General features: G+C 38.7%; 1 protein-coding gene across 3 annotated transcripts in view; it reads left to right on the plus strand.

The window, feature by feature from the left end:
* LOC126198992 (putative helicase mov-10-B.1) overlaps nt 1-25,049 on the plus strand; it is a 418,198-nt gene that overhangs the window by 139,758 nt on the left and 253,391 nt on the right. For all 3 annotated transcript variants that reach the window (XM_049935664.1, XM_049935663.1, XM_049935665.1), the window contains one exon: nt 7,416-7,534. In XM_049935664.1, coding sequence (XP_049791621.1) covers nt 7,416-7,534 — 119 coding nt within the window. The remainder of the gene's footprint in view (nt 1-7,415; nt 7,535-25,049) is intronic.

Raw genomic sequence — 25,049 nt, forward strand, 5'->3', positions numbered from 1 at the left:
GCTCTTATGGAAAGATGCTGTTGTTGTTCTTGTGGTCTTCAGTCCTGAGACTGGTTTGATGCAGCTCTCCATGCTACTCTATCCTGTGCAAGCTTCTTCATCTCCAAGTACCCACTGCAACCTACATCCTTCTAAATCTGCTTAGTGTATTCATCTCTTGGTCTCCCTCTACGATTTTTACCCTCCATGCTGCCCTCCAATACTAAATTGGTGATTCCTTGATGCCTCAGAACATGTCCTACCAAGCGATCCCTTCTTCTAGTCAAGTTGTGCCACAAACTTATCTTCTCCCCAATCCTATTCAATACCTCCTCATTAGTTATATGATCTACCCATCTAATCTTCAGCATTCTTCTGTAGCACCACATTTTGAAAGCTTCTATTCTCTACTTGTCCAAACTATTTATCGTCCATGTTTCACTTCCATACATGGCTACACTCCATACAAATACTTTCAGAAACGACTTCCTGACACTTAAATCTATACTCGATGTTAACAAATTTATCTTCTTCAGAAATGCTTTCCTTGTCATTGACAGTCTACATTTTATATCCTCTTTACTTCGACCATCATCAGTTAGTTTGCTCCCCAAATAGCAAAACTCCTTTACTTCTTTAAGTATCTCATTTTCTAATCTAATTCCCTCAGCATCACCCGACTTAATTCGACTACATTCCATTACCCTTGTTTTGCTTTTGTTGATGTTCATCTTATACCCTCCTTTCAAGACACTCTCCATTCCATTCAACCGCTCTTCCAAGTCCTTTGCTGTCTCTGACAGAATTACAATGTCATCGGCGAACCTCAAAGTTTTCATTTCTTCTCCATGGATTTTAATACCTACTCCATACTTTTCTTTTGTGTCCTTTATTGCTTGCTCAATATACAGATTGAATAACATTGGGGATAGGCTACAACCCTCTCTCACTCCCTTCCCAACCACTGCTTCCCTTTCATACCCCTCGACTCTTATAACTGCCATCTGGTTTCTGTACAAATTGTAAATAGCCTTTCACTCCCTGTATTTTACCCCTGCCACCTTCAAAATTTGAAAGAGAGAATTCCAATCAACATTGTCAAAAGCTTTCTCTACGTCTACAAATGCTAGAAATGTAGGTTAGCCTTTCCTTAATCTTTCTTCTAAGATAAGTCGTAGGGTCAGTATTGCCTCACGTGTTCCAACATTTCTATGGAATCCAAATTGATGTTCCCCGAGGTCGGCTTCTATCAGTTTTTCCATTCGTCTGTAAAGAATTCGTGTTAGTATTTTGCAGCTGTGACTTATTAAACTGATGTACTTTACAAGCAACATGCCATCAATGAATTTCTCACCACAGAGAAGGAAACTATGAGGAATATTCAAAAACACTTTTGCAAAGTCTATGGAGAATCTGCTGTTGACAGAAGTACAGTTAGTTGTTGGGCATGGAGGGTGAGGTGATCAGAAGTTGGTTCAGTGGAGCTCCACCATTTGCAGTGGTCTGGGAAACCACCCACAGCTGTCACATCTGACATGTTGCAGCGAGCTGAGGATTTCCATGTGTTAGGGCCATTGAAGGATGCCACTCGTGGAAGACAAATGGTTCAAATGGCTCTGAGCACTATGGGACTTGACTTCTGAGGCCATCAGTCCCCTAGAACTTAGAACTACTTAAACCTAACTAACCTAAGGACATCACACACATCCATGCCCGAGGCAGGATTCGTACCTGTGACCGTAGCGTTGTGGAAGACATTTTGAGGATGATGAGGAGGTGATTCCCACAGTGAAGCACTGGCTCTGCCATCATGACAAGGATTGGTACTGACAGGGCATTCATGTCCTTGTTTGCAAATCTGCAGGCATTTTAAAAATGTGAAATGCATTGATGTGAGTAATATAGGATGTAGATTCCACATAAAAGATGGACTGCACGTGAATGGCTTGGGTAACGAATATCTGCTGAACCTTATAACCAAGGAAATAAAAAACTCCAAAATAACTTCAAAACCAAACCCATAGTTGCAAAGCCACCACAAGACCCAACAGCAACAACCAAAATACCTCAAAAATGTAGAAGTGATAGAACCATCAGCAGTAACAGCAAAACATGCAAAAATTTCCAAGAAGTCTGTAGAAACAACAGTGGATAGTGAATAAAATGACGAGGAAACTGTAGGTCCTCATCATCCAGATGATTTTTTAGATGAAGACAAGATAAACAAGAAGGCTCCAAGGCAAGAAGTGCTCAGTGTTTCTCAGTTCTCCAACAAAATATCCTTTCCATAAGAAATAAAGAGCAACAGCTAGAAGTAGAACTGCAGACTATTGATAGCTCACTTGTTTGCATAACAGAACATTGGTGTAGGGGATCTGAAATTACACGTGTAGCTCTAAGCTCATATAATCTAGCATGCCATTGTTATGTAAGGGAAGGGATTTGTATAAAGTTGGAAATAACATTATTTCATTAAGTGAAGAAAAACATGTAGAAATATCAGCTATAGAGATAAGAAAGCCATATAGGTTCCAAAGACTAACTATACTATGTATTTGGAATTCTCCCTGTGCTGACATAGATACATTCATAGCAAAACTAATCCAAGTATTGGACATGGTTACGAATCCCAAAGGCATAATTCTCATTTATGGAGATTTAAACATGAACACATTTAACCCAGATGTGTTGATTAACACAGGCACAGGGGTAACTAAGCATTCAGCATCTTTCATTGACCATATACTAATTGACTTGGAGAAACAAAATTGTGATGTTCTTGTAGGTAACCTGGGCCTTTCAGATCATTGCAGTCAGCTATTAAAATTAAACATAGCTGTAGAAAACAAAACTAAAATACAAACATATAGAAGGGTTGAATGTACCATTCAGATGAACAATAATACATGGGAGAAGTGTACATGGAGACTAATATGGATAGGAAGTTTTCAAAGTTTCTGTTGAAATTTAAATTGAGATTTGAAGAATTTTTCCCAAAAATACTTTGAGTCACTAAAACAAAAGCAACTGGGTGACTAACAAGATAAGGATCCTTTGTAACACTCAAACACCAGAGCAGCATAGAAAACAACCAAAATGACCCTGCATTTCAAAAGTACTACCAAATATACAAAAAACATGTATAGTAAAGTTTTAGTAACAGCAAAAAGGTCTCAAAATGATAAAATTAAAGAAAAGGCAGAAAATAAAATGAATGCAGCCTTGAATGTCATGAAATAGGAGGCAAACAGAAAAAAGCCATACAAGTAAAGATATAATTACAGCACAATGGTACCACAATGCATGATCCAGTAAAAATTGTGAACTTTGCAAAGCAGTATTTCACCAACATAGCTACTGAGCTACAATGAACATTTGACAAAATACAGCCCATACAAACACTGAACTATGTTCCAAACACAATAATGCTGCGACCCACCTCTTCAGAAGAAATAAGCAATGTTGTTAGGAGCCTAAAAAATGAAACCTCAGCAGCTGTAGATGAAGTGCCTGCATGCTTGCTAAAGGACTGTATAGACAGTATCAAAGGCACTTTGGCACACATCATAAACAAATCATTCACCACAGGTTGCTTCCTAGAGGCACTAAAGCATGCAAAGATCCTATCCCTACACAAAAAAGAGACCCTGAAAATACAGAAAATTATAAGCCCATCTCTTTACTGTCATCATTTTCAAGAAGTAATGGAAACCACAATGAAAATTAGACTTGTGGAGTGCATAACAATGTACAGCCTTCTGTGTAAAGAACAGTTTGGGTTCAGGCCTGGTAAAAGCACACAATTAGCTGTGGCTCATTTTACAAATGTTCTTCTGGAAGCACTAGATAAAGGAGATCAAATTAGAGGCATCTTCCTTGACTTCATCAGAGCCTTTGATACAGTAGGCCACACAATTCTGTTGAATAAACTGGAAGCTCTAGGTATGAGAGGGACAGAAAATAAGTGGTTTCGTTCACACCTCTCAAACAATTATCTGTATGTGCTGTAACTATTTGTTGCACGTTTTTGACATCATTTTCACATACCAGGTGTACCGGTATGAAATGAGCGTTTTGTTGTGAAAATGAAACACTAATTTTGAATTGAAAAGTAAAAAAAAATTTATTCATAGTACTGACCATTGCTTTCTATACATTTTGACCACCTTTCTGGCAATTTGTGGACACCACGCCAATAGAAATGTTCGTCTTTTGAAGCAAACCAATCAGACACCCAATTTTCGACTTCTTCGTAGGAATCGAAGTGTTCCTCAGCCAATGCATGTCCCATTGATGAAAACAAATGGTAGTCGGAAGGGGCCAAGTCTGGTGAATATGGCGGGTGGGGTAGCAGCTCCCAGCCAAGTGTTTTGATTGTATCCTGAACCAGTTTTGCTGTGTGTGTAGGTGCATTGTCGTGTAAAAAAATTACTTTGCCATGTCTTCTGGCCCATTCTGGTCTTTTTTCGATCAATGCATAGTTCAAATTGATCATTTGTTGTCTGTAGTGATTAGTATTCACAGTTTCACCAGGTTTTAGAAGCTCATGATACACCACACCTTTCTGATCCCACCAAACACAGAGTATTGTCTTCTTGCCGAATCTATCTGGTTCTACAGTCGATGTTGATGGTTGTCCCGGATTAACCCTTGATTTTTCCCGTTTAGGATTCTTAAAATAAATCCATTTTTCATCGCCACTAACAATTCGATGCAAAATTGATTTTCTTTCATGTCTTTGAAGCAAAATTTGACAAATGGTTTTTCGGTTTTCCATCTGTCTTTCTTTCAATTTATGTGGCACCCATTTTCCACATTTTTGGATCTTTCCCATAGCTTTCAAATGGTCATAAATTGTTTGTTGTGCAACATTTAGCATTGCTGCCATTTGCTTCTGACTCAAAGTATCATCTTCATCCAATATTGCATGCAATTTGGCGTCTTCGAACTTTTTTGGTGGTCTTCCACGTTCTTCATTTCTTACATCAAAATCATTATTTCTGAACCATTGAAACCATCTTTTGCATGTTGTTTCTGATAGAGCATGATCACCATATGCCTCGACAAGCATTCAATGTGACTCTGCAGCACTTTTTTCAAATGAAAACAAAAAGTTAATGCTTTCCGCAAATCATCACTTTCTGATACAAAATTCGACATTGTTAACATGATGAAAACATATGATGTTGTTTGTTCCATGACTTGATGTATACTAAATATCTTTGACAGATGTCATACCAACCAAACAAACAAAAATTTAGGCCCGTTCACAACAAATGTTCCCTATCGACATATTTGTATCTTAATGCTCATTTCATACCGGTACACTGGTATTTGGAAATGCCATTTTCGACTATGTTACAATGATTTGAAAATGAGTCTCAGCCAGAAACTAGTCATTGAGTGAATCAAAAAGTAAAATTTGCAGTTTTGGACTAGTTTTTTGTTCTGTTTAGTAATGGAGGTTGCTGACACACAGTTACTCCAGCATGCTGGAAGTTCCTAAACTCCAGTCCTACCTACTTGTCAGTAATGTTCTAATCAGTGAAACATCACCAAGTGCACTAAAGGACAAAGCTGAAGAAACACTCATGCATCAATGCAGATGGGTAGATAACAACAAATTAAATGAAAAAAAAATTCCCTTGGGAAGTGATTAGCTTCAGCATACTTTGCACGTTGAATAATAAATTCATTGTGTAATATCTCATGCACCAGAAGAATATATTTTGCCTATGTTCGTTCTGTGATGAATTATGGGATAATGTTCTGGGGAACAAATGACCAGAACAGACAAACAAAGCTACAAAAAAGGGCTGTACGAATTGTGACAAAAAGTAGCGAGAGAACTCGTGCACTGAGTTGAGTTGTTTAAATCTATGGGAATTTTGACTGTTCCATATGAGTACATTTTACGAACAGTGATCCACATTGAAAAAGACATTGATCAGAACAAAAAAACAGGTCTTGACATGAACATGGAAACAGATCCAGCCACCACTTACATTGAATGGGACCATTGCTTTTCACAATATATATAAATGACCTAGTAGATAGTGTCGGAAGTTCCATGCGGCTTTTCGCGGATGATGCTGTAGTATACAGAGAAGTTGCAGCGTTAGAAAATTGTAGCGAAATGCAGGAAGATCTGCAGCGGATAGGCACTTGGTGCAGAGAGTGGCAACTGTCCCTTAACATAGACAAATGTAATGTATTGCGAATACATAGAAAGAAGGATCCTTTATTGTATGATTATATGATAGCGGAACAAACACTGGTATCAGTTACTTCTGTAAAATATCTGGGAGTATGCGTGCGGAACGATTTGAATTGGAATGATCATATAAAATTAATTGTTGGTAAGGCGGGTACCAGGTTGAGATTCTTTGGGAGAGTGCTTAGAAAATGTAGTCCATCAACAAAGGAGGTGGCTTACAAAACATTCGTTCGACCTATACGTGAGTATTGCTCATCAGTGTGGGATCCGTACCAGATCGGGTTGACGGAGGAGATAGAGAAGATCCAAAGAAGAGCGGCGCGTTTCGTCACAGGGTTATTTGGTAACCGTGATAGCGTTACGGAGATGTTTAATACACTCAAGTGGCAGACTCTGCAAGAGAGGCGCTCTGCATAGCGGTGTAGCTTGCTCTCCAGGTTTCAAGAGGGTGCGTTTCTGGATGAGGTATCGAATATATTGCTTCCCCCTACTTATACCTCCCGAGGAGATCACGAATGTAAAATTAGAGAGATTAGAGCGCGCACGGAGGCTTTCAGACAGTCGTTCTTCCCACAAACCATACGCGACTGGAACAGGAAAGGGAGGTAATTACAGTGGCACGTAAAGTGCCCTCCGCCACACACCGTTGGGTGGCTTGCGGAGTATAAATGTAGATGTAGATGTAAAGATAATCGTTGTCTTTTGAAAAACCATCCTTTTTGCTGCTTTGCTACATGTTCCCTTCCCAATTTTGTGTATTAAAACTCTCACAAAGACAGGAGAAAGAATGAAAATTCAAAAATGAGCAGTTGTCATGTATTTATGTGTACCCCCTCTAACAAGTATAGTTCAGCTGTAGGTGAGTGCTTGCCTGTTCATAATATTTCCATGAACTTGATTTGTTAGTTGCAGTTCGTGTCAACAAGAAACAGAGCAGCCATCAATGGAGAAAAAAGAGGCAATAATTTGTATTTATATAATGTATTTCTGTTACCATGTAGTAAGATAGTGATGCAAAAGTAATAGGAAATATTTTCAATGTGTATGATGATCATTCCTTTCACTCTTACTTGCTAATGCTAGTTATTGTCTGTCATCATTAATTTGAACGACACTTGTTATGTCACTGTGTGTGTGTGTGTGTGTGTGTGTGTGTGTGTGTGTGTGTGTGTGCATGTGTGTGTGTGATGACTTTTTATTGTTGTTTTCCTTCTTTCAGGTATTCAGAATTCAGAATGTCGAAGTTGATGAATTGGGTCCAATTGGTCCTTACAAAAGATTAAGCCAAGTTCAGGTGTCGGTAGAGTATCCCATAGTAAGTGGAGTACCACCACCCTCGTAAGTGTGTCATTTCATATGGTAATTAAATCGGTGGAAATATGTAACTGCTTCCGCTGTTAAATTTCTTAGTAGCACAGTTTTCAGAGTAGCCTAAAACATGTTACAAAATACATTATATTTTTCATTTACACCAGGGGTGTTGTGTGGACTAGAACAGTTACATATTTGAGGCTAGATCACTCATCACTAAATAGAATAGACAGTGAGCAGCAGACAGGCACATAGGAAGGATGGTAACTTGATAAGCTCACAGACAAAGTCATCCTCCAAAGTTCACGCACACACACACACACACACACACACATGCAAACACACACACACACACACACACACACACACAGAGAGAGAGAGAGAGAGAGAGAGAGAGAGAGATTTGGAAAGACTTTGAAAGTTTGTGTAGTTATTAACCTTTCTATGCACCTGTCTGCTGTTCAGTGTCTCTTCTATTTAGGTAGTATTGATCTATTCTTAAATCCTTATTTAATATTGTTGTAATTATGTTATTTCAGTTTAATACTGTAAGATCATCATACATCTGAATATAACAATTTAAAAGTCGGGTAAAAAATTACAAATAAATAAATCAGTTTGAGTGTACTGTTAAGATCTGAATGCAATAACAAATCTGAAAACAACTACCAAAAATTAAACTTTCCTCTAAATAATTAAAAGATGTGATTGTATATAATTAAATAACACTATAAGGTTGGAAGAGATTATTAACTAACATGTTATATATTGGACTACCAGTGTGCATGCTTGTTTAATGTTTGTTAGTTATTAATAAACATCTGTTGTATAATTTACATACATAAAAATGAACGTGTGTGTTGTGTGTATGTTCTTCTTCTCCTCCTGGACAACTTCATTGATTTCAACTATATTTGGTACACATACTGCTTATTGTCTGGGAAGAAGTACTATGGGGGTAAGAGTCACCTTGCTCTCATGGAGGTGGAGTTGGATGTGTGAAGTGCTGGTTATATCTGATATCTTGGTTGCACTGAGCACCAGACATGTTGTGTGTGTAGTAATGTGTTTCCGGTGCTATACATGTGGATGGGCATGGCTGCACAGAGAGAGAGAGAGAGGGGGAAGAAGATGGATTCTGAGTGTGGGGGAGGGGGATGAGGCTACAGAGAAAGGGGTAGGAAGTGATGGACCAAGGAGAGGGAGTAGGAAGGGACATACAGAGAAGAGGGCAGGAGATGTTCAGAGAGTGAGGGGGAAGAAGGGTGGACAGATATATGGGGGAGGAGGAGGCAGTTAGAGATAGGGGGAGGTGCAGGAAGTGAAGAAAGATGGGGTGGGGAGGGGTGAACAGAGAAGGGGGAATAGGGATGTGTGAGGAAGTGGTGGAAAGAGTGAGAGAGAAGAGGATGAAATGGGCAGCAAGAGGGGAAAGAAGGAGATGTGAACAATGTATGTGCCTTACATGTACAAGGACAAAGCCGCAGGTAAAGGACTGGAATATATTATAGAGGGTAATCAAATGAAAATGAGACAGATGGAAAAAAAGTAAGTGAACTGTGTTTTTATTTCAAAAGTAATCACCATAAGTATTATTACATATATCTCACTGTGAAGTAGATGTTGCAGTAGTTTCATTGGGTAGCCCTTATACATCCTCCATACAGCTGTAATCTTTACCTATGTGATTTCCATGTGTTTGGAGCCCTGACAAAAGAGATTTGTGGCTGTCAATTGACTTCAGACGAAGACCTGGGTACAAGTATGGTTTTGTAGGCAGCCGCTAACATTTTTCCATGAAGGCACTTACCATCTTGTTTCCTCGAGAGATAAAATCTATTAACAGTTATGGTGAAAACTTTTGAAGTAATAGGCAGTTTACTTACTTTTTTCCAAGTCTGTGAAATTTTCATTTGACTACCCCTTATATACAAAAACTGAAGTACGTGTGTGTGTTCAACGTCTACTTTATAAGCATTGGATCAATTTCAACAAAATTTGGTACATATACTACATATACATCTACGTGACTACTCTGAAATTCACAATTAAGTGGCTGGCAGAGGATTCATCGAATCACTTTCAAAGTATTTCTTAACATTCCACTCTCGAACATTATGCAGGAAAAATGCATATTTAAATCTTTTGTGTGAGCTATGATTTCTGTATTTTATTATAATGAATATTTCTTGGGTGGCATCAAAATATTTTTGAATTCAGGAGAGAAAGTTGCTGATCAAAATTTCATGAAATGATTCTGCAGCAATGAGAAATACTTCTGATTTAATGATTGCCACCCCATCTCACTTGTCATGTCCGTGACATCAATTCACTCCCCTATTTTGTGATAGTGAATTGCCCTTCTATGAACTTTTTTTGAATTCTTCCATCAAATCTTCCTAATGTGGATTCCACACTGCACAGCAGTGTGTCAGAAGAGGATGGACAAGTATAATATAGGGAGTCTTTCTAGTAAACCTGTTGCATCTTTTAAGTGTTCTGCCAGTAAATAACAGTCTTTCCCCACATCATTATCTGTGTGATCATTCCAGTTTTAAGTTATTTGTAATTGTAATCCCTAAATGGTAAGTGAATTCTCAACATGTAAATTTGTGTGATTTATTGGGTAATCAAAATTTAGCACATTTCTTTTAGTACTCATGTTGATGATGTATACACATAGTAAATTGTCACTTTTCACACCATCAGATATTTGGTCTAAATCATTTTGCAATTGTTTTTGATTATCTGATGACTTTATGAGATGGTATCTGACAGCATAATCTGCAAATAATCTAAGAGGGGTGCTCAGATTGTTTCCTAAATCATTTATATAAATTAAGAACAGCAGAGGGCCTACGACACTTATTGGGGAATGCCAGATATGACTTCTGTTTGACTCAAAGAGTTTCTGTCAATTAATATGAACTGTGACCTTTCTGATAGGAAGTCATGATCTAATTTCACAACTGACAAGGGACGGCCATGACGTTGGGACCACAGATTTACTTCAAACTTTGTGCGCCTTTTAGGAGGCCATTAAAGCAATGTAATGTGTGAGCAGTAAGGTGCACTACTCTGTCAATTCCAAGAAAATTGCAAGAGAAGTTTTACTTGTCTATTATGTAACTGATGTATTTGTGTGATGGTACTGAGCATAAGAAATCATTGTGGCCAAGTGGTTCGTGTTAGTACTTCTGTAGAGGGTTGCAGACAACAGTTCGAATCCTGCTAACACTTACTTTTTAATCTATATTTTTTTATCACTGGTCACTTTATTTATTTTATATGGCATTTGAGAAGTAATATAATTAAAAAAACAATCTATGTGCATTTTCATGAAGTTGTAGTGAATTTCATATGTCACTTAACTACTTACTACCTGTAATTAAATTTTCAAGGATGAGGGACAGGCTTGGAAAGTCCAAGTCAGACCTCGATAAATAATGATGCAAATGATGTTATTCACAGTGAGTAATATAGTAATTCACATTGTGCCAGACCACAAGAGTAATGTACAATTACTCGTTGGATGCGCTCTTAACATCAGATGTTGTAGGATAGTGTTTGTCATACAGCCATGGAGAACGTAAATTGAAACGTTATGCAAATACATGTGGTTTTTTTTGTCATTATATTACCACTCAAATTAAATAATATGACCAATGATGAAAAAAATAGGTCATTAATTACATTAAAGTGAGAGTCGAACCATTGTGTCATACACGCTCATCTTACGAAGCTGGAGCACTAATCACTTGACCAACATGATCTTGTAACGTGTGGAACCTACTCACTGATACATAAGCCACATAACAGATGCATAAAACTTCTCTTAAGATTTTGTCAGAATTGCCAGAGTAGTGCACCTTACTGCTTGCTCATTATGTTGTTTTAATGGCCTACTAAAGTGTACAAAGTTTGAAGTAAATCTGTGATCCCAACATCATGGCCTCCCCTTGTGATATGATATTCCATAGACACACAATTTGATTGGAAGTTACTTGTGGAGAATGGTGTAAGAAGCCTTCTGGATATCTAGGAATTTGGAATCAATTTGAAATCCCCAGTCAATAATACTCAGTATTTCATGTGAGCAAAAAGGTAGGTTGTTTTTTTGTGTAGTTCATGATGTTTGAACACAGTATGTGTTCTAAAGTTCCACTACAAATTGATGTTAGTGACATCAGTCTGTAATTCAGTGAATTACTCCTATTTCTTTTCTTGAGCATTGGTGTGACCTACACAACTTTCCGTTGTTTAGGTACGGATCTTTTGTTGAGTGAATGATTCTGTATAATTGCTAGGTATGGAGCTATTGCATCAGCATATTCTGAAAGGAACCTAATTCATATACACTCTGGACCAGGGTACTTGCATTTATTAAATGATTTAAGCATATTTGCTACACTGAGGATATCTACTTCTGAGTTGCTCATTTTGGCAGCTGTTCTTGATTTGAATTCTGGAACATTTACTTCATTATCATTGGTGAACAAATTTGGGAAAACTGTGTTAAATAACCCTGCCTTAGTGTCACTATCATTGGCAACACTACTGTTGCTATCACACAACGAAGATATAGATTGTGTCTTACCATTGGTGTGCTCTCCATATGACAAGAAACCCTTTAATTTTGTTATTTCGAGTCAGAGTTTTGTTGTGGAAACTATTAAAAGCATCTCACATTGGAGACCACACTAAATTTCGAGCTTCAATAAAACATCGCCAGTCTTCAAGATTTTGAATTCTTTTAAATTTGGCATGCTTTTTTTGTTGCTTCTGCAGCAGAGTTCTCATTTGTTTTGTGTACCATGAAGAATCAGTACCATCCCACATTAATTTATTTGTTATATATCTCTCAATTGTCATCAATTTTATTTCTTTGAATGTAAACCACATCTTGTCTGCTCTTATGTAATCAGTTTGGAAGGAGTGGATACTGTCTCTTATGAAGGTGTCAAGTGATATTTATCTGCGTTTCCATTTACTTTTGGTGGATTTGGATGTTACAGTATTAAGCCTTGTGGTTCACATCCCTGTATCTATCATACTCTGTATTTGCTCAGTATTTTGCAATGCCAAGAAATCAAGAGTGTTTTCACAGCTATTTACATTTCGAGTGGGGTCCTGAACCAATTGCTCAAAATAATTTTCGGAAATATCATTCCGTGCAATTTTGGACAATATGTCTAGCTTTAGCCAGCTTTCAGTACCTACAACAAATTAAGCTCAAGTGCCTTTCTTTGGCACTTTGAGCTCTGGTTCTTTCCCAGCACAGGTACAACAGTTTGCAATTACAGTACTGGTTGCTGCTAGACGTATCCTCGTCCTGTTTTTGCCCTGCGTCATTTTAGACTGATGCACTTTCTGTGATTTCCTGAGACCTTCTAAACTGAAATAACACCCAGTCACCTCCACACAGCCCTTGCTGTCCATGTATCTGCCTCCTGTGTGTAGTGGACCCATGACTTATTAAGTGGAGCTCAGAACACCACCACTCTAGGGTGCAAGTCTTGAATTTTGCAGCCTACACATTCACAGAACTATGTGAGCCTCTAATTCAGATGCTCGACTCTGCTCTGTACCATAGGTCTGCAGTGGTCCTATATTTATTGCCTGAGAACAAGTACTGTGTGGTTAAGCGGTTAAGAGAGATAGAGAGAGAGACGAAGAGGAGGAATTGGAGAGACAGGGCAGAGGTGGAGATGGATAGATACAGACGGAAGGATGAGATGGACACAGAGAGAGGGCTGAGTAGTTGATGAACAGGCAGAAAGAGATGGGAGGAATGGACAGAGAAAGTTTGGAAGAGGGGATGGAGAGAGAGAAAGAGACAAGAGAGAGAGGAGAAGAAGGGGGAGGGGGAATTGGAGAGACAGGGTGGAGGAGGAGACGGATAGATAGAGGCGGAAGGATGATATGGACAGAGAGATAGGGCTGAGTAGTTGATGAACAGACAGAGAGAGGTATGAGGAAATGGACAGAGAAAGGGTGGAGGAGGGGATGGAGAGAGTGAGAGGGAGACAGAGAGAGAGAGAACCAAATGGTCAGAGAGCAGGGGAGGAGGACATAGAGATAGGTTGAAGAAGGGGAGGGTTGGAAGGTAGGTGGACAGTAGAGTTGGGTAATCGATGGGTGCTTCACAGCCTGTGCCATATGGATCCTTCTCACCAACACCAGCTCTTCTGAATTGGGCAGGTGGGAACTTTCCCTGTAATACATCCTATGTTCCCGTAATCCTCTGCCTCAACCTTCGTTAGTCACTGTCATCCATCCAGCCCCTTCCCTGTTCCCATTCCAGCACTACCCAGCTGTCATTCCACCATCACACCCAGTCAAAAACTTCTCTCCTTTTCTGCTATCGCCCCGCCCCCTTTCCCTCCCCAACTCTCCCATGCCATCTGTCTAACCTGCAGTACTTTACTGTCCACCACTCCCACCATACTATCCCTCCCCCTCCCCACCTCAGCCTCCTCCTTACCCTTACCCAGTTGCCACTCCCATCACGAACTGGTGCTGCTTCTCACAGTGTGGTTTCAGTTGCCTGAGACTGCGTTCGTGTGTGTAGTTGCGTTTGTGTGTGTGTGTGTGTGTGTGTGTGTGTGTGTGTGTGTGTGTGTGTGTGTGTGTGTGTGTGTGTATGTATGGTCTATTGTTGATGAAGGACTTAATGGCTGAAAGCTTTATTTGTGACAGTCTTTTTGTTGTGCCCATCTCTGACTCAGTATCTCAGCTATATGGCGAGTAGCAACTTTCCTTTTCATATATTGTGACTACTGTTTTGCATGGCATTGTAATACTTTCCCAAGTTGCCAAGACCAGATGAAAGTTGTCTTTTAACGTCTTACATTGGGTGAAGAGTACTTATGCATGTACAAGTTAAGTAGGGTGGGAGCAAGAACACATCCTTAGGAAGTTTACCGTTTTAAAGGCCATACTCAGTTCAACAAAGGAACACCACTGATGAGATCTATCTTGAAGTCATCCTTGATATGCTGGGTAAGATTCAAAACCTGTTCTGTGCAAGATCGCCCAGATCGGAAGCTGGGTTATTTGAAGCTGATTCTGCATCTAAGGTGTGTGATGTGAAATATTACAAATACTGCAAAATGTTACACTTCCATACTTTGAATGAGATCTCTCTATAACTCATGTCATGCCATCTATTCTTGTTTGGCAATCATTTGTAGCACATTGTGTTTCTTAAATGTATACAATATCTCATTCATGTTTTTGACTTAAGTCAGGTAATAAAACTGATTTGGTTGATGAAAATCGCTCGATGATGCTTGAGATTGTTCTTAAGGATGGTGTTGAAAAAGATGTATTCTGAAAATCCATGGTTGTCATGGTGGCCAGTCATTTGTCAAGCCCAGTGGCACTGTTACCAGTGTATGCGGGGTTATCTTTTTTCATGACAGAACACCACATGCGGGGGTACCTCTCTTGTGTGCTGAATGGTGGGCTCTGAAACATTTGCACCAGCATTGTAGTATGTCATCAAATCCTCCACAGAGCCTTCTTAACAGTCATCCAACTTGCACGTTTTGAGATCAGGTGTGGATGAGCAATACCTTGTCACCTACTCGTGATTTCACTGTCCTTCAAATTCTTTCCATTGACTCTTACTCTCATAGCACACAAAAAGCTGACCATTTTCACCATTTCCAAGATGCTCATACCCAGCCTACTTATCCCCTTCCCTGCTCCCAGTCCAGCACTGCACAGCCTTCTATTCCGGCAACACATCCTCCAGTCTTTTCCTCCTTCTCTGGTTCTGTGCTTTACTGCTGTGTGTACGTGTGTCTTCTACTTCAGAAGAAGGCCTTTTGGCCAAAAGTTTAAATTTACAGAATTGTTTTTGTTTTGCCTGTCTATGACTCAATATGATGACCAGCAATCTATCCTTTTCATAATTTATAACTTGACTTATTCCACATCTCTGAAAGCTCTCCTTCATTTTGCTGAACACGATAAGTCAGTACCTGACTGGTTTAATTAATTGGTGTTATAGATGCTAAATAACTATAATTGGAATTGAGTACAAACCTGCTGTTTAGCTTGATATTTACATTACTACACAAATAATTAATGGGTTATAACAGTTCATTTCACACAGATAAAATTGACATCTGTTTGTGCTGAACATGGCTACTGTCATGGTACTAACAGGATTGTGAATTTGAATACTGTAGTGATGCAAAATTACATCATGCAGAAATATAGTTTGTGATCTTCTAGTAAAATTTAGCTTTTTTAGGGTTAAGATCCCCCCATGAACCATGGACCATGCCGTTGGTGGGGAGCCTTGCATGCCTCAGCGATACAGATAGGTGAAACCACAACGGAGGGGTATCTGTTGAGAGGCCAGACAAACGTGGGTTCTGAAGAGGGGCAGCAGCCTTTTCAGTAGTTGCAGGGGCAACAGTCTGGATGATTGACTTATCTGGCCTTGTAACATTAACCAAAACTGTCTTACTGTGCTGGTACTGCGAACAGCTGAAAGCAACGGGAAACTACGGCCGTAAGTTTTCCCAAGGGCATGCAGCTTTACTGTATGGTTAAATGATGATGGTGTCCTCTTGGGTAAAATATTCTGGAGATAAAATAGTCCCCCATTCAGATCTCCGGGCGGGGACTACTCAGGAGAACGTTGTTATCAGGAGAAAGAAAACTGGCCTTCTACGGATCGGAGCGTGGAATGTCAGATCCCTTAATCGGGCAGGTAGGTTAGAAAATTTAGAAAGGGAGATGAATTGGTTGAAGTTAGATATGGAGGGAATTAGTGAAGTTTGGTGGCAAGAGGAACAAGAGTTTTGGTCAGGTGAATACAGGGTTATAAATACAAAATCAAATAGGGGTAATGCAGGAGTAGGTTTAATAATGAATAAAAAACAGGAGTGCAGGTAAGCTACTACAAACAGCATGGAGAACGCATTATTGTGACCAAGATAGGCACGAAGCCCACGCCCACTACAGTAGTACAAGTTTATATGCCAACTAGCTCCACAGATGATGAAGAGATTGATGAAATGTATGATGAGATAAAAGAATTTATTCAGATAGTGAAGGGAGACGAAAATTTAATACTCATGGGTGACTGGAACTCGATAGTAGGAACAGGAAGAGAAGGAAATGTAGTAGGTGAATATGGAATGGAAGTAAGGAATGAAAGAGGAAGCTGCCTGGTAGAATTTTGCACAGAGCGTAACTTAATCATAGCTAACACTTGGTTCAAGAATCATAAAAGAAGGTTGTATACATGGAAGAAGCCTGGTGATACTGGAAGGTCTCAGATAAATTATATAATGGTAAGACAGGAACCAGGTTTGAAATTGTATGACATTTCCAGGGGCAGATGTGGACTCTGACCACAATCTATTACTTAGGAACCATAGATTAAAACTAAAGAAACTGCAAAAAGGTGGGAATTTCAGGAGATGGGACCTGGATAAACTGAAAGAACCAGAGGTTGTAGAGAGCTTGAGGGAGAGCATTAGGGAAAGACTGACAAGAATGGGGGAAAGATGCAGTAGAAGAAGAATGGGTAGCTTTGTGAGACGAAATATTGAAGGTAGCAGAGGATCAAGTACGTAAAAAGATGAGGGTTATAGAAATCCTTGGGTAACAGAAGAGATATTGAATTCAATTGATGAAAGGAGAAAATATAAAAATGCAGTAAATGAAGCAGGCAAAAAGGAATACAAACGTCTCGAAAATGAGATCGACAGGAAGTGCAGAATGGCTAAACAGGGATGGATAGAGGACAAGTGTAAGGATGTAGAGGCACATATCACTAGTGGTAAGATAGATACTGCCTACAGGAAAATTAAAGAGACCTTTGGAGATAAGAGAACCACTTGCATGAATATCGAGAGCTGAGATGGAAACCCAATTCTAAGCAAAGAATGGAAAGCAGAAAGATGGAAGGAGTATATAGAGGGTCTATACAAGGGTGATGTTCTTGAGGACAATATTATAGAAATGGAAGAGGATGTAGATGAAGATGAAATGGGAGATACGATACTGCGTGAAGAGTTTGACAGAGCACTCAAAGACCTAAGTTGAAACAAGGCCCCAGTAATAGACAACATTCCATTAGAACTACTGACAGCATTGGGAGAACCAGGCCTAACAAAACTCTACCGTCTAGTGAGCAATATGTATGAGACAGGAGAAATACCCTTAGACTTCAAGAAGAATATAATAATTCCAATCCCAAAGAAAGCAGGTGTTGACAGATGTGAACATTACCAAACTATCAGTTTAATAAGCCATGGCTGCAAAATACTAACACAAATTCTTTACAGACGAATGGAAAAGTTGCTAGAAGCCAACCTCGGGGAAGATCAACTTGGATTCCGTAGAAATGTTGGAACATGTGATACTGACCCTACAACGTATCTTAGAAAATAGATTAAGGAAAGGCAAACCTATGTTTCTAGCATTTGTAGACTTAGAGCAAGCTTTTGACAATGTTGGGTGGAATACTCTCTTTCAAATTCTGAAGGTGTCTGGGGTAAAATACAGGGAGTGAAAGGCTATTTACAATTTGCACAGAAACCAGATGGCAGTTATAAGAGTCGAGGGGCATGAAAGGGAAGCTGTGGTTGGGAAGGGAGTGAGACAGGGTTATAGCCTATCCCCGAAGTTATTCAATCTGTATATTGAGCAAGCAGTAAAGGAAACAAAGGAAAAATTCAGAGTAGGAATTAAACTCCATGGAGAAGAAGTAAAAACTTTGAGGTTTGCCGATGACATTGTAATTCTGTCAGAGACAGCTAAGGACTTCGAAGAGCAGCTGAATGGAATGGACAGTGTCTTGAAAGGAGGATATAAGATGAACATCAACAAAAGTAAAATGAGGATAATGGAATGTAGTCGAATTAAATCGAGTGAAGCTGAGGGAATTAGATTAAGAAATGAGATGCTTAAAGTAGTAAATGAGTTTTGCTATTTGGGGAGCAAAATAACTGATGATGGTCGAAGTAGAGAGGATATAAAATGTTGACTGATATGACAAGGAAGGTGTTTCTGAAGAAGAGAAATTTGTTAACATCGAGTATAAATTTAAGTGTCAGGAAGTCGTTTCTGAAAGTATTTGTGTGGAGTGTAGCCATGTATGGAAGCGAAACATGGACGATACACAGTTTAGACAAGAAGAGAATAGAAGCTTTCAAAATGTGGTGCTACAGAAGAATGCTGAAGATTAGATGGGTAGATCACATAACTAATGAGGCGGTATTTAGTAGAATTGGAGAGAAGAGAAATTTGTGGCACAACTTGACTAGAAGAAGGGATTGGTCGGTAGGGTATATTCTGAGACATCAAGGGATCACCAACTTAGTATTGGAGGGCATCGTGGAGGGTAAAAATCATAGAGGGAGACCAAGAGATGAATACACTAAACAGATTCAGAAGGATGTAGGTTGCAGTAGGTACTGGGAGATGAAGAAGCTTGCACAGGTAGAGTAGAATGGAGAGCTGCATCTAACCAGTCTCTGGACCGAATCCCACAACAACAGAGTTTAAGATGATGTGATCATACTGTTCACTCCATGGATCCACAGTGAGACAATTCTTGTTGATGTGGAACATGTCCAAAAAATAGAAATTCATTAGAACCAGAATACTAGTATTCCCTTGGCAGATCCTAAGTTGAGGGTCTTCATTGATATGCAGTAAGGCAACAATTTCAAACACTAATTTCCTATCACAAACTTTTAAATGTACGTCAGCATAAAATTATACCTAATCAAATTGGACGATAGTGAAACTGAAGTTACGTATGTTAAGATTTCACAGATGTTAAATTTTTTACTTGCATAACATCAGAAAGAGACCTAGAAACTAAAGGATTTAGTCTATCAGTTATAGATAAGCGGACAATTTTACCTGTAAATCCAGAAGAGCATCAGATGTCCTACATTCATTCAGAGTACCGACACTAGGAGTTAAGATTGATGCTACACCTGGATGTGGGAACATTTACAATAACCTGACCTGTATTAATCTTCATATAGATAAGCCTTACCAGCCAATGATCTTCGGTGTGGATGCACTCACATTGCTCAAACTCTTACAGGAATCGGTTGATGGGCTACCACTAGTAATGAGTATAGTGAGCAGGAGCACTACAAATGTAGTGTGTGGACAGTAAGCTGGAAGTGTGGGTCTCGCAGGGAGCATGTCAGAGATAATTTCCCACTGTCGCACTGTTGTCTTTGCCCTCGGTGGCGCAGTCGGATAGAGCATCTGCCATATAAGCAGAAGATCCCGGGTTCGAGTTCCTCTCAGGGCACACATTTTCAACTGTTCCCGTTGATATATATCACTGCCTGTAAGCAACTAATGGTCTGGATTTCATTGTAATTTCATGTATTAATCTTTGGTCACTGTTCAGAAATCTGTGGAGCAAAGCATAGATTTGTAGCAATTGTAATTGAAAGAACTCCAGGAAGTCTGTTCATTAATTGATTATCTAAAAACATCTGAGGAGTTAGTTTAAAATATAACATTAGAATGTCAGTGTAAAATGACTAAAAATTTATTATACCTCAGACATCACACGACTGAAAGTAAGTAATAGTCTCTTAAGCAAAAAAATAGTAAATTAATGCCTACATCTGATGGGGAAGTATTAATCCAAATCCCTCAAATATCACCACTCACCAGATTTTCAATACATATTATATACAGGGTGAACATCAATAAAACTGGCAAACTGCAGGGGCGCATTCCAGACCAGAAATGGGGGGAAAAAGGTTCTACAGTCATGCATCCAGAAATGGATGGTGTGCATTTCAATGACAACAAATCATCCCGAAACACAATACAGAGCTGCAGCGCATCCACGTCACAACAGATTTTCACAGTGGCCCCTATGAGATTGCAGGTGATAGGGACATATCAGTTGTGATGCAGGATACACATAATTGTACTTTGACTTACACTGTGTTGATGGGCCACATGTCGGGAGCTTGTGCTAGGGTTCGTCTCAATATCCTGTAGAACACAGTCCTATAAAATGTGTACACACATTGCACTGGCTGCCTGTATATTTGTCTGTCAGAAAGGACCCATGATCACACAAATACCCAAAAAGGGCTTGAAATGTTGTGTTATATGGTTGGTGCCTGTGTGGGTTCTTGTTTTGTTATAGGTGTGCTGCTTCTCGACCATTACACAAACAGAATCTCAGATTGTTCCCAACATGAATATTGGACCATTCTGCTGCTTACAGCATGCTACATCAATCACACAGCCTGCAACATACAAGGAACACAGTACGTCATCTGTCATGACAATGATGCATTTCTGCACACATGCCCGTAGGACCTTTTTTCCTTCATTTCCAGTCAGGAATCTGTCCCTGCAGTTTGTTGATGTTATTAGTGTTCACCCTGTATATTCAAAGTACTTCTCTATAAATCTCACACAGTTCCAGTTGTTTACAAGAAATGAATCAGTGTAATCTAGCTCACTGGTCCTTTGTGCCACCTAAATAAATGAATGAATGAACACCAAACGATTATTTACCTTCATTAAAATTAATAATAGTTTCTTTATCAACTTTTGTGCAATAGCACAAACTACTTTTATGTGGCTTCCACACCTGGACATCAAATACACTAGATAATACTACCGAACATCCATACAATATCTTTCATAAAGTCATGGATACTCTTCTTACAACCAGTTTATACATAACAGGAAATATGTGTATCTGTAACATACCACAAGGGAAAAATTCTGCAGTGGGTACAGTTTTTGAGTTATAAACTTCATATTTTGTAAGTTAACATTAAAAACTATTAACTGCGCAGTGATCCAAAAAAGAGAGCTATAATATACCTTTTCTCTTTATTACAAAGTATTATTAGGAAGCTTACACAATGTCATGTCATGAGAGTCATTGAACTAAGTGACATATCTTATATCTTCTATGGATAATCACTTTTATTTGCAAATGTCACGTGTAAACATCTTTCCCCCTTTGTGAAACCCCAGAACAACCACTGTGAGCTCACACTGACTACTGAACACACCTGAGCCATGCCCTTTTGGTTTAGAGGTACAAAATAAGTCATTACAACATGGACAAGGAACATCATCACCAGTGTCATTAGAGAAGTCCATATCTTCCTCACCTCCAGTAGTTCTATCAAATAAGGTTTCTTTTTAGTCTGTTTATCTGCATGTCCAACGTTCTTTTCATAATGACTTTGGCTTTTACCTCTGAAACACATGGACTGCCAGTCAGAATTTGTGAACTCTCCAGTTTCTGTTTGTTAGAAACTGTTTCCGTGTATCATTCAGTGTAAGTAAAAATAGACTGGATTCGAGGTCTATAACATGCTGTACTAGCTCAACTTCTAGCTCTGTTGGAATATTTCCTGGAACTAACATAGACTTGCCTAAATATAACCTCCTTTTGTGTGTGTGTTCTGCTGCCACTTGGCAAGTAGAATTTTTTTATCTATCCAATTAAATTATTTTGTCAAAAATTGATTGTTTTCGTTGTTATGCTGTCACATACCTTTGACATAACAAAAAATATAATGCTAGCCAGTTTGCTTGCATTTCATTGTTCCCTTTCTTATACAGAGGCTTAACTATATGATATTTCACCCAGGCAGTCATATTAAGAGGCTTAAGCATAGCTTATTCCATTGTACTGGAAAATGTGATAAATCACAGGTTACACAAACAACATAAAATGTTACTTAACTCATGACAACACTATTTTATAAAGTGTGTTGGTATTTTGTCACAATCACTAATATTTTTACTTTTAAAAGTGTGAAAATAGATTTTACTTTTTTTTATTCAGTAGAAGTTTCTTCTTCTCTCTGTTTAACACTTATTTTCCTTAAGTGTAAGTAGCCTTCTGCAGTATGTGCCAATCAGTTGTGCTCATCAAAAAATAACATTGATAAGTACTGCACAAACAGCTCTATCCGTGACCATGGAACAAGACCGAACTTACAATTACCAGGAAAGAATAAACATAAAACTCAAAATAGCATTTTCTACCAAGGACTGAAACAGTATAATAAATTACAAACAGTGATAAAAGACATTGGTAAAACAAACTTGTTGAAAAAGGCAGTTAAAAAGTAGCTGTTAAGCAATACATTTTTACATTGAAGGATTACTTAGATAATAAAGAGTAGGGTTTGGTAAGAAACGTGACACAAATAAGTAATAATAATGATAATAAAACATATAACATTCCACGGAACAATTTCACATTGTATTTTTTTCTTCCTTTTTCCTTTTCTGGAGAAACTTACTTCCAAAAGCTATGCAGTCTTATACTCTCTCTGAGCTCAACCTCTCACTCATTATAGAGGGATGCTGACTCAGTTTTTGAGGAAGTTGTGATGCACTAAATGGTACTGACATTGCCATTAAAGTGTGTAGTGTTACAAAACTGTGTGTATAGTGTGTGTAGTGTATGCATTGACTGGGAGTTAGATATGAATCAATGAAGAGTGTAGCCTTAGCCTTGATTATTATTAAATAGTTACATGTAAAACAATGTAGTACACGAGGGACTAACTGAATGCAGGAACACTGTTTTGATCAGAGCGTGGCCTTGTATTTGGAGGGTGGAGGCTCTAATTTTCATCCAGCCATCCTGATTTAGATTCTCCTTTGTTTCCCTAAATTACTTCTGGTAAATGCCAATACCTGCTATCAGGCCATGGCAAACTACCTGTCCCATCCTTATCTTACTAGATATGAGCCTGTAAATACCTCTATAATTACTTTATTTTTGTCACTCTTAAATAGTAACACCAAGACATATTCACTATCATCATAAAAGAGATCTGTGGACCAATAAAATTACTACTACTACTACTACTACTACTAGTTCTGTAATTGCCAATGGTACTTTTACTATCATGAACTTCTAAATAGCAGTTGTATTTAAACAATTAATTTTGAACATTTTAGCAGCATTTCAAGAGTGACATGATCTTTCTTGAGTCTATAGTGCTACAAACATTCAGAGGCTATTCAAGTTCATTTTTTGTTGCTGTAGCTGACTGATGTTTCATTAGTTTAATTTGAGATTAGAAATATGATGGTGTGGGTTTCAAATACCTTCATATTTTGTAGTTCTAACAACTTTTGGTAATGCATTTTGAATTTGTGTAAAATGTCAAGTTGCTCTATGGTTCCATCTACATATTGAAAAAGACTTCTTTCTGTAGCTTTCTAAGTAAACTGGTGAAATGCAGAGCATTAAGATAACATGGTTTGCAACACACCTTTCAGCCTTTTGCATGGTGGGTTTAAATACTGATTACTATTAACAGAAACATTTCAGTTACTATGTTGCAAAATTGCTTATACATGTATTACTACATTTACATAAGCCATACTTGACAGTCACACTTCTTTCAGTTTCCAGCCATATTTAAGGTTGGGGAAAAAAAAAGAAGCAGTCCTTATGTATCTAATGAAGTTCTGTGGTGCTGAAAATATTATGTGGTTTGATGTGTGCTTTGCTTCTCATACAAGTTTATTTAATATTGTAGTAATGCTATCTGATTACCTGGCATTGCCTGGTTACTTATTCTTTTTTATAGGTTCCCTCCTCCCCCCCCCCCCCCAACCCCGCCATACCAACCAATAGGAGTGAAATGCTCTTGGGACTGTCATCGGTCATCCATTGACCACAAAGTAATTTGGATATGACTTCAAAAATCAATCATTCTTGATTATTGTTATCCACAACTCTCCCAGTATTGATAACTGACAACCTGTGGAGTTTTTCCAGATGGTAAGTGATGTGTGTACCAAGTTCAGTTGAAATTGTTCTAGCCATTTCACACATGCTTTATGTCACCCCATTTCCATCCTCTCCCCCACACCCTTTCCTGGGTCAATTTTGATCAGATATTCATTGTTTTTTCACCACTTTTGTATGATCCATTCCTATCCCCACCACTGTCCCTACCAAGCTTCTAGGATTGAAATGCCATAAGAACTGTTACTAGTCAGGCTAACAACTCTAAAATCTTTAGATTCAACACTAATATTGGTAGTTTTTGACTATTTTAACATGCCACCTTCCTCTCACCCCCACCCCTCTCCTAGTGATGCTAGGAGTGCCTTGTCCCCCACCGTCCCCACCAGACTTTCTTTTTCTCCAGACAGCAAGTGATGTGCCAAGTTTAGCTGAAACTGCACCAGGCATTCTGAATGTAAGTGTACATGTCAACACATTCCCACCCCTCCATACCGAAATAGTTGTGCTATGAGTGTCTTACCACCACAGTAATTTTTCTTAGATATTAAGTCATATGTGTACTACATTTGGTTGAAACTGTTCCATGCTTTATATGTCACCCCATTCTATCACCATCCCTACCCTCAGTGTCACCACAATTGTCACCCATCAGTGACCCCAAAAATTTTATATTTGAGAGTAATTTAGTTAGTTTTTGATTCTTTTTAATTGTCATCCCCACCCTACTCCTGATGGTAATGTCAGTGGCGTACTGCAACAGGAAATGTTTTCCAT

Source organism: Schistocerca nitens, chromosome 8 (genome assembly GCF_023898315.1).
Source record: "Schistocerca nitens isolate TAMUIC-IGC-003100 chromosome 8, iqSchNite1.1, whole genome shotgun sequence".
NCBI classification, from domain to species: domain Eukaryota; kingdom Metazoa; phylum Arthropoda; class Insecta; order Orthoptera; family Acrididae; genus Schistocerca; species Schistocerca nitens.